Source organism: Buteo buteo, chromosome 21 (genome assembly GCF_964188355.1).
Source record: "Buteo buteo chromosome 21, bButBut1.hap1.1, whole genome shotgun sequence".
NCBI lineage: Eukaryota > Metazoa > Chordata > Aves > Accipitriformes > Accipitridae > Buteo > Buteo buteo.
In genome coordinates, this window is record NC_134191.1 from 18,179,274 (window position 1) to 18,189,398 (window position 10,125).

The window sequence follows — 10,125 nt, forward strand, 5'->3', positions numbered from 1 at the left end:
CTTTGGAAGCTGAAAGTGGTTCTGCATAGCTAGGTCCCTTGATTACCTCAGAGTGATCAATAAAAGGTTTTCAGCAGAAGCTTTTATTGCCACGTGGTTAAAACATTCTTCCTGTGCATTCTGTACATGATGACTTCAGCTCGAGGAGAAAGATACAACAGTTCTTTGTGGGGTAACTGGATTACACAAAAATATTTAGGCATTATGTTGAGGTAGATATCACCACTTTGGGTTTCAATTCCCCTCCATCACCTGTTGCACTGCCTTACGCTGGGAGGGTTTTCTTGCTTGTCACTGTGCTTGTCCAGCAAGTTCTGTGTGTTTTAATTGCAGCAAACAGCTTTCGGGGTAGGGAGGAAAGAGTCAGAAGCAGAGAGGCAAAATCAAAGCTAAAACTGGGCAAAACTGTTTAAAACCTCTGTGTCTCATTAGCAGAAGAGTGCCTGGTGGCTCATGAACGTGGAAGGACAGAACCTGTCTGTGAAAGGAAATGCAGAGCCCAGTTTGAAAGCACTGAGTGCTAGAATGGGTGCTTGGTGTTGTCTGCAGGAGAGCTTTATGCCCGCCAGCCTCTCCGGTTGTATGGGGCTCTGCCCTGCTAAAATGTTGATACTGGAGTTACAGCCCTGAAATACCTCAAAATACTCCTGTGAATTCAGCATTTTATTACCCACTGAGAGTACAGTACGTGGCTTGTCTTTGTGAGCAGCTCAACAGCAGCTTTAGTTTTGTTTTGCAGACTGTTTCCATCCTGGAGCAGAGGCTGACGCTCACTGAAGACAAGCTGAAGGAATGTCTTGAGAATCAGCAGAAAATCATTCAGAACAAAATGAGCTGATTTCCTGAGAGAAGACGGGAGCTGAAGGCGTTGGGAGGTTTGAGGTTGTTTGTGTTCCTAACAGACTGCGTGTGACTTGCTTTAATGATTTTGAGCGCAATCTGTTTTTCAATTGGAATGTACAGTTATTGTATCTGTAAATAAGCTTTGTTACTTTACTAAAATAAAAGGAATATTTTATTCATAAGTGTGGATAATGATTGTGATCTCCTGTGTTTTCCAGAGATATAGTAGCCAGCATGTGGTCTGAGTATTAACTAGGAACGTTGCATTTCTCCTGCCTTTGGTGCTACTGAGTTAATTTTAAAATGTTTAAACGTCTTGGAGCTTCCGTATGTTTGGCACAGACTGTATTAGGCTTGTTGCTGAGGTGTGTGCTGGCTATAGGTGACAAGTAAAGAGCTCCCAGGATATTTTGGGCAGTGGGAGTTCACCTCTGTTCTCAGACCATAGTGAGCAGGTGAGGTCCCAGCGCAACTGGCACCTGGGGAAGGGTCTGTCTCACCTGAGTACCAGGTGGTGCCTGGCAAATCTGACAGAGAGCAGTTCAGCCCCTGGATGGTATTTGTGCAGAGGTGATTAAATCTAATGGTGGGATTTAACCTGCTCCCTTGTGCAATGTGTGAAAAAAAAATTGCTTGATGCTGGAAGAGAGGCCCTGGTGGGTAAGGCATAGGGTGGATTCCAAGCGGATTTTGCTTTGTCTTTGTCTGCTTCTTAAATTAAAGGCAGGGTAGAGAGAGAGGAAAGGCAACCAAATAGCAGAATGTTTGGTCCATTGTGGAACTTCCCTCTTCTTGCACCGGACTGCCTTTAATTTTTGGTCATTTGCAGATGTTTTCACAGTTGAATAGCTCATCACTCGCACCTATGCTCTCACCCTGCTCCCTTCATCGCTCCTCCTGACTTTTTCCAGGGCTTTTGCAGGTGTTCAGTATGTAGCTGCACAAGAATTTGGACTTCTGGGAGATCCTGTTCTCCAACACCTCTTCTGCTAACACACACTGGAGGTCTCCTTCCTTGCAATAAACTATTACCCACATTCCTGGAGAAATGAGCTGTGGGAACTTGAGCACCTCAGGGTTAATGAAACCCCTTCTCACCACTGTCTGTCTGACCTCTTCAAACAGGGTGGCTGCCTCGATCCCTACCCTTGGTGGACCCTCCTGCTGCCACCACCTGCCAGCCTCGCACAGCTTCCAAGGCCCCCGTCTCCAGATGTGCTGTGGGCATTCTGGATACTTGCCTGAGGACTGGCTGGCATCCTTATTTCACATGGGGCTTAGCAGATCTTAAGGCCAGCCCATGTGTTTTTGGTTTGGGGTTTGTTTTTTTTTTTCTTTTTGCACCTGTTTCTGTTGCACGCTGTGTCTGCTGGTACAGTGGATTGATAGCATTAATACTCCTCATCCCATCTGGGTGAAGCTGTTTGCATTCCCCTGCCATCACCAGCAAGCTTCTGGTCTCCTTCTCTCCTGGTACTTTCTACATCTCTAAGAACCCCTTGCTGGCATTATCGCAATATTTCACTCTTCCATTTGCGGGAGGCTGAGAGCTTTCTCATTTCCATGCGTATTGGGTTGATTATAAATCTGAGTTTCTCTCTGCTCTGCCACAGACTGTTTGTTTTCTGTTTCCAAGCTCTGAGTCTGATAAATCATTATTTTCTCTTAGATTACGCTAATGGAATCAATTCAGTGATATTCTTCCGTGCTCTTGCTATAAGCTTTCAGTGGCTTTCTGCTGAGAGACTGACATAATTTTCATTGAAATGAGCTTATGTTGTGATGCGGGTAGGTGGGGAGGAGGGGACTCAAAGGTACATGAGGCCAATTTGCTGCTAGGAGAAGGCTGTTCCTGTTCTGATTTGCTGCTGCTGAAGTGATGACAAAAATAAGTTGCAAGAGCCTAATTTATCAACTTGATCCTCAATGTTGTGGACTGGCCTTTGGGGTGGGGGTGTGGAGGGGAGAAGAGAATTTAAGCTGTTCCAGCCTTCATCAGTTTTTAAGCTTTGCTTTAAAAATAGCTTTTGCTTCCTTTTAATGTGTAGTTTCTTAATGTCTTAGAAACCACAGAAGCAATTTGTATATAGTATTTTAGGGAGAATGGCAATACAAATGACTTGGGCACATTCGATATAGACACTTTTTCTTTTCAGATGTTCTGAGTGAATCCATTTGAAAGATGTAATTGTGCTTCGGAAACAGATGAGATGCTCAGGTGCTGAAGGGCAAGCTACAGGGATGTAGGGAAAGTTGCTTTTCTGGACTTAACTTCTTAAAAGCACTCATTTGATCAATACAGTAACCCCAGGTGGGTGGGTGTGGGGAGTTAGGAGGAGAGGGAATCTAACAACATCTGTGTGATTTAGGTGGCACAAAAGGTAATCTGAAGGGAATTTCTTCTTACAGTACTCTCCATCTCAAGTATTTCCTTGTCCCAAAACCCAGCAACTTGCACTCTCTTCATTTTTCCCCTCCTTACAACCTCTTACCTGGAGTAGGATATCAAGACTTAAAATGTACCAGCGCTTCTAAAGGGTGGCTATTGCTTGAGAGGCAGGCAAGGTGTGGAAAATACAAGATTTAAATTATAATCCTTGTACTTAAACATTGAGCAATAACCTCAAAAACACATCTGAGGAGTCCAAATCCTATTGCCTATCTCATCCCTAGACTCCATGCTTAACTCTATCCACTAAGCACCACGGGGTTTGAGTGCTGAGAGGAGAGAGGAGCCTCCAGAGTGAGTTAAATCTACTTTTATTTTTACACTCATGATCTTTTTTTTTGACCCAGGGACATCTGCAGCAGCTGAATTGCGAAGCTGTTAACTCGGGGAGCAGTGGAACAGCTGAGCAAGGAGGAGCACGTTGTCTGTATTTGGGCTGACATTGCTTCTACGCCATGTGAGGATATACCTTACCTTGAAAATGGCTTGTGGTGAACTCTGTGCACGGGGAGGCTACGAAGAGTTAAGGATTTTGTTTTGGATCTCCAAGGCTTGCTTGAAGCCAAGTTCTTAAAAAAGTAGTTTAATTTGTTGCCATTACATTTGCCAGACATATGACCTCACTAAACTTTTAGCAACAGTTCTTTGTGCCGAGATTGGCCCCTGGGGAGCCTGGCGCTGCTGCAAATGGCTTTTTGGCTGCTATGAGTATGGAGCATGTTAAACATAACCGTGATCTGTGAAAAAGTAAGAATCTTCAAGTGCTGCCCGCTTTCCTTCCTGTCTGGGAGCTGGAACTGGACAGATACCACAGCAGAGCTCATAACTGAATAGGCAAAAACACCAGAGTGTTGTGGTATTGACATTTCTGGCTGGGGAGCGAGATGGCCAGGAGCATCCTCTGCCCGCAGGGTTGTCACTGGATGTGAGTCCGCCAGCTAACTAGAAAATAAAATCCAACTATGATCTAAGTAGCTGGGCTAAAACTAGCCAGCCTCATGGTACAAATCACTTGTTATATAACATCTTTAAAGAGCTGCTTTTGAACGAAATGTTTTTTGAAACACGAGTGAGTAGGAGGGGAGGGAAGTGAATTGTTTTGCAAAGGTTTGTCACTTGTGACGTGAGAGCAGGGCTGCATTTCTTCTCTTGCTTTTAGAAGTGGTTGATCTCCAAGTGCTTCTCAAATGGCATGACCTGATGGGCTGTAGTTTTGAGAAGAAAATGCAAAGGGAAAGAAGATTCTCATATTGATGCTCATCTGCATATTTAACCTGGATTTAGCGTGCTGTAGGAAGTCTTATGTGTGTCTCTGGGAAAGCTGGGATCTATTTCTGGCTCTGCAACAGAACTACCATCGCAGGCAAACATCACTCTTCAATCCCCTGTTCTCCTTGTCAGGGGAGATGCATATAAATTACTTCCTCTATTGAGGTACAGGTTCTGTGGATGGAGAGCTCGTTAGAGATTTGAATGTAGAGTGTCAGGGAAGAGAGAGGTGGGCTCGCTTCCAGAGCACAGGTCTCTAGCATCCTTTATTTTCTCCTTGTAGCACAGCAGCCGGTGCTGCTGGGGGATGTGTGCTGAGCGCCTTTCTGCTATTCAGCACGAGTGATGGCTGTTACCTAGGGCTTCAGGTAGAGTTTGAAGTTAACTGGTATCGCTTCTGAGCAAAGACCAGGGGTACACGCTTACATCAGTGTGTTGGGAGAGGGGGCTGTGGGGTGGTTTCTGGTGGGGGAAGAGCATTGTGAACAACTGGGGATGTTCTGGCAGAGGGTAACTCATTGTCTGCTTAGCTGCAGCTGAGACAGGCCAGGGGACCACTGCGTGAGGTCATGAATTTGCCATCTGCAAGGAAGTCTTTCCCCAGTGACCACCCTTAGATTTCTTTATACTCACTCCAGCCCTCCAGTCCTTCCTCCCCAATAACGCAATACAGCTGGAAATGCACTATTTTGCTGTCACAAAACAGTCTGAATCAGTGCCGTGACCCAGTGCCAAAAACCTGTCACCTCCATTCTCCTTTGCTGTTTCTACTCCCTGCAGGCATCTTCCATGCAGCTAATAATTCACTGCTGCCTTCTGGACACCGGTCAAGCTGAGGATATGGTGATGCTCTGTGCGGCACGATGATTTTTCCGCAAATGTCTAGTGAGGAGTGCTACAAAGGCCGATCCTGCTTACTCCAAGAGCTTGTGGCTGCGTGGAGCACGTGCTGTTGGTGGTAGCTGTTCTTTCAGCCGGTGACCGAAGGGGTTAAGCTAAGTAGCTGCCTGGGTGGAGCTCCTGCATGGCCTCACTTCCCTCTAGGGTGGCTGCTTTTGGCAAAGTTTCCATCCTCATGTTTGCACAGCCCTGCTGTGCTAAAGGCCAGAACCGACCTTTGGTGGGCAGATCTCCCAGCTGGAGAGAGAACTTCACTGCTCAGCTGAAAGGGGACCATCTTATGGGCCCTCCCAGCTTGGAAGTGTGCCGGGCACCATAAGATCCTCCTAGGAGGAGAACTTCCCTGCACATGATATGGCTGGGGGGGGGGGGCGTGTAAGGAGAGGAGGGTTGTTGCTTTTCACCTTCTGTGAATCCACTCTGCCATGTGTAGATGCCATAACAGCAAGAAAGGCTCTGCCTGCCTGCTGCTACGCTTGGTCCATATGGTGCGGCAGGCGCCTTTGCTAACCAGAGTTAACCAAGATGGTTTTCATCCTGTGAATGCCTAGAAATGTCTTTTTTTTTTTTTTTTTTTTTCCCCTCCTCTCTTACCTCCTACCTTCCAGTTGCTCAGCTTCTCCGAAAGGCTGTGGTTGCTTCAGGGGACGTTGTTCCTTTTGTCCTAGGGGCAATAGATGTTGCTTTCTATGTCAGTGTTTTCTGATGCAGGCCTGTGGCTGGAGAAGCTTCTTGTTGCGCGTTGACTTTGCTAGACAAGAGCTTTCTCCAGGAGTTAGGGATGAGGATTTTGGCTTTTGGAGCTTGTCCCCTGTGAGCATTGGTCAGCACAACCAAGACAGAGGTAGTAGTGCTATGCAGAAGCTGCTGAGTGCTCCATTTTCCTGTACTAAACGTGGTTGGAACAGAAGCGTGTGACATGTCACTGCTGAGAGCTGGTGGCCCACGAGCCAGTTTGGTTGACGGTTTCATCTGGCTTAACCGCGGATACTTGGAGAGACTCCTGCAGGGGGAGGGCAGGCTTCGGTTTTGCAGCTTTGCCTCTGCAGTGTTTCGTCCCATCTCATGTCCGCCTGTGCTGGTGGCAGAGTTTAAGAAACCCTTCCCCAAAGCAGCTTCAAACTTGGTCAATGCAGCGAGGTCAAGATGGTTTTAGGGTTCTGTTAGAGGTCATGAGGAAAGATGGCACTTAACGTGGAGAAGCTTTGCGCAAGCTCCTCCTCTACTTGCTATTCCTCCATTTCTGCCACTGTCTGTGTTGGGCTGCGGGTGAAGTCCCTGTTAACAGGGTGGTGCTTTCTTATGTGGAGGTGGAGCAAGGCAAAGGGCTGGAGTGGGAATGGCAACGTTCAGCTGGGAAACGACTTATCCCAGGCTTCAGGTCTGATAGCACAGGTGGGAAACAGCCGGCTGACTCTTCTCGGCGTTGATGCTACCCAGGAAAGGTGCTCTCAAACACTCCTGCTCACCAAGCATCTCCCCTGTCGTGCTCTGCAGCAGCAGTAGCACAGCTGGAAAACGGCTGGCTAAAACGAGACTGTAGGATTGGGAGATGTACTGGAACAAAAGCTCTTGAGATGATGCCCCCCCCCCCCCCCCCCCCCCCAGCAGCAGAGACTAAAATCCTGCACACGTGATGGAGAGGAGTGATTTGGAGAAGCACAACTGCCTTGCCATGGAGCTGTTCCCTTCTTCAAGAGCTTGGTCTTCAGTATGACAATGTGACAAAATACTACAAGTGCTTTCACAGCTTCAGGACCAAGAAAGGCAGGCTTCAAGCTTACAGGTTTCTGGAGTAAGACCCCTCAAGGTGACCTGTGGCCATACCTATGTGCTATTAAGTTGATTAACAAATAACTTTAATGCCACTTGATCTTTTGCTTAAAGATCAATGTGTGCCTGCTGGATTATTTTTTTGTAGCTCCTGTTTGTTTCCTAAGGGAGAGATTGTTTGACCTGTGTGTTTGTGTGGTGTTTCTTTCCTTTATTATTTATGAAATCAATAAATCTTAAAAAGGAACATTTGCCACAAAGTGTCTGGAGCAAGGTGTGCTGGAGGAGAATGTGAAAAATCTGCCTGCTAGCATGGCCTTTCCCATCAGCCAAGCGTCTTTGCCGGAGAGGCGGAGAGGAGCTCACCTGAGCACAAAGGGGTGGTTTGTCCATGAAAATGCCTTGACAGCGGCCCAGGTGATGGGGTGCAAAAGCAGAAATTCTTGCCTGAGTACCTGCAGGTCACGCAGTGAAGCAGGGGCAGGAATAAGGGTAGGCCATGGGATTGGTCTTCTAAATTTGACAGCCCAGGTGGGAGAGGGGAGGCGTGATCCAGGCTACGTGCTGTGGAGGACACTGAAAATTCTTTAGATACCTTTAACCGGGGCTGTGTTGGTGGCATTGAGCAGGCTTGATTTGCTCTGGAGACTTTGCAGCAGTCCGTGGGGCTGCTTCATCTCAATTTCGGAGGGCAGGTCGGGTGCTCCTGTGCAGCACCCTGCACAAGACAGTACAAAGCTATCTGTTGTCCTTGCCAAGACTGTCCAGACCGTTGTTTGCTAATACACCTGCAACAGCCCAGGTTTTTGCCTGGCAAGGTGCCACATGTTCCTTTGCTTCTTGGGTCCATACCGCAAACCAGCCTGCTGCTTTCTGAGCTGTGGCCTTGCCAGCCTCCCCGTGCAGAGAGGAAAAGTCAAATTCTGTGTGTAAGGAGACAGCAGTGAGCAGTCCTAGCTGACCCAGCCAGCAGGGATATACCTCCTAGCTGTGCTTTGCAAGAAATGCCAGAAATGTCTGAGGTGCGGCCCAGGAGCATCTTGGCTTTGCCTTCTCTGTCTGCACCTATGCGAGCTGGAGAAGGGACCTCAGCCTTCAGCCTGGCTCAGGTACGGTCACAAGCTGGTGTGCACAAAGAGCCAGCTATCACTCATGCTCTGCTGGCTCCAGGCTTTATTACCCTGGCACTGACATGGCTTTTTTAGAGGAATCAAAGCCACCAGAAGAACCAGCTTCTGAGCCAGCCGATGTAGCACCTGCCTGTGATATCAGCTGGGGATGTGGGCAGGGGCACCTTCTGCAAACAGTGGAGCTGAGGAAGAGAAAGTGCTTATTCCCCCCTCGCTCCTTCTATGGTTTTCCTGTTGCAAGCGAGTGCCTGCTCCCTTCGAGTCAAAGGGCAGCCGCTAGTCTGGGTCCAACAGGTTGGAACACGGATGCCTGCAGAATAAGTCCTTGGAGGATGCCCAAGAGCTGGAGTGAGGGCTGGGGGGCTGCAGTGGGGGGCTTGGGAAGGCAGAAGAGCTGTGGAAAAAACAGGCAGCGGGACCAGGGGGAGCTTGAGGATAAACTGCCCCTTGTTGCTGCCAGGTAATAAATCAGGTAACCTGAGCACCAGGCGATAAACCACTATCTTGATGTGTGGGGAGGGAACAAGGGTGGGATGGGCAGCATAGCTCCACAGGGTAGGGCACGGGGGCTGCTCCGCACACTTAGGTCCAGCTCCCGGCGGAGAGGGAGCTCTCCTGTGCTGCCGTACCTGCTTGTGGGGTCAGGAGCAAGCACCTGGGTGAAACCCTGGCCCCTCGCTGCTCCCCTCTGTGGGATTCCTCTGTGACAGCATCTCCGGAGGGAGCGCAGGATCTGTGCCAACAGCTCCTCTGGCACCTGGGCTCCCCAGCAGCGATTCCTGCTTGGAGTTACCCCCGTCGCCTCCCCGGTGCTGCAGAAGGCAGGGGCTAGCAGGGAAGCTCGATGTTGTGTAACTTGGCGATGGGTTTGCTGTTCCCAGGCTGTGTGGGTGAGGGCACGGCCACAGCAACCAGCTCTGGTGTGGCCGCGGCTTGCAGCACGCCTGGGGTGATTTTGCCACCTCTGGCAATTTGCTACCTCAAGCAACTGCCTGCTTTGCCTGTGCCGAGAACCAACCTCGCCGCCAGCTTACAAAGTGACATTTTAACATAGCGAAACCTGCTTGAGCGAGACCTAGAGCTTGGGATTTGGTGCCGAATCATTCCCTGCACCGGAAACCTTTGCTTCAAGAAACAAAGTTGAACAAGTCTCTGTCTCTGCTCCCCTTCCCTCTTCCCACCCCTCCGATAGCGATGGCCCTGTTCGTCTCCCTGCGGCCGGCGGGTTTCCCTGCGCTCCCTGCCCTGCGGCTCGGCAGCGTGTTTCGGAGGTTACATTCTTTGCTGCAATTACCCTGCTCGCCTTACTGTGTGCTGCCTTTGTTGCCAGCTCTCAGAGGAGAAGCAAAGATGAAAGAGAGCAGAGATGATTATATTTAATAGCAATGAAAATTGGCATGGTGATTGGGGGCCGTTTTCCTTCCCTATCCCACCTAGTGAAGTTGGGAGGCAGCTTTGAAACCGCACATGGTCATCTTGCCAGGGCTGGGGAAAGCCAGCAGTACACTTTGTCTGCATCTGTGTTATCTGGACTTTCCAGCCTGGCCCCGGTAGTCAGGAAAGTAGCTTTTTTTTCTCCCCCTCTTTTAAATGAAAAGCCTCTTTTCCCCCTTCTGCAAGTGTGTGCTGCCCTGGCCCCAAGTGGATTGGCTTTCCTGCCTTTTAGGTGCAAATACCTTGCTAATTTACAACGATGGGAAAAGAGCAGCAGAAAGCTAAATGAAGGTCAGCTAAAGCCATCTTTCCTTAATCCACCCCAGC

General features: G+C 48.9%; 1 protein-coding gene across 3 annotated transcripts in view; it reads left to right on the plus strand.

Moving 5' to 3' along the window:
- POC1A (POC1 centriolar protein A) overlaps positions 1–1,025 on the plus strand; it is a 58,651-nt gene extending 57,626 nt beyond the window's left edge. For all 3 annotated transcript variants that reach the window (XM_075053577.1, XM_075053578.1, XM_075053579.1), the window contains one exon: positions 740–1,025. In XM_075053577.1, the coding sequence (XP_074909678.1) occupies positions 740–838 (99 nt within the window). In that variant the 3' untranslated portion in view covers positions 839–1,025. The remainder of the gene's footprint in view (positions 1–739) is intronic.
- The last annotated feature ends 9,100 nt before the right edge of the window (positions 1,026–10,125 follow it).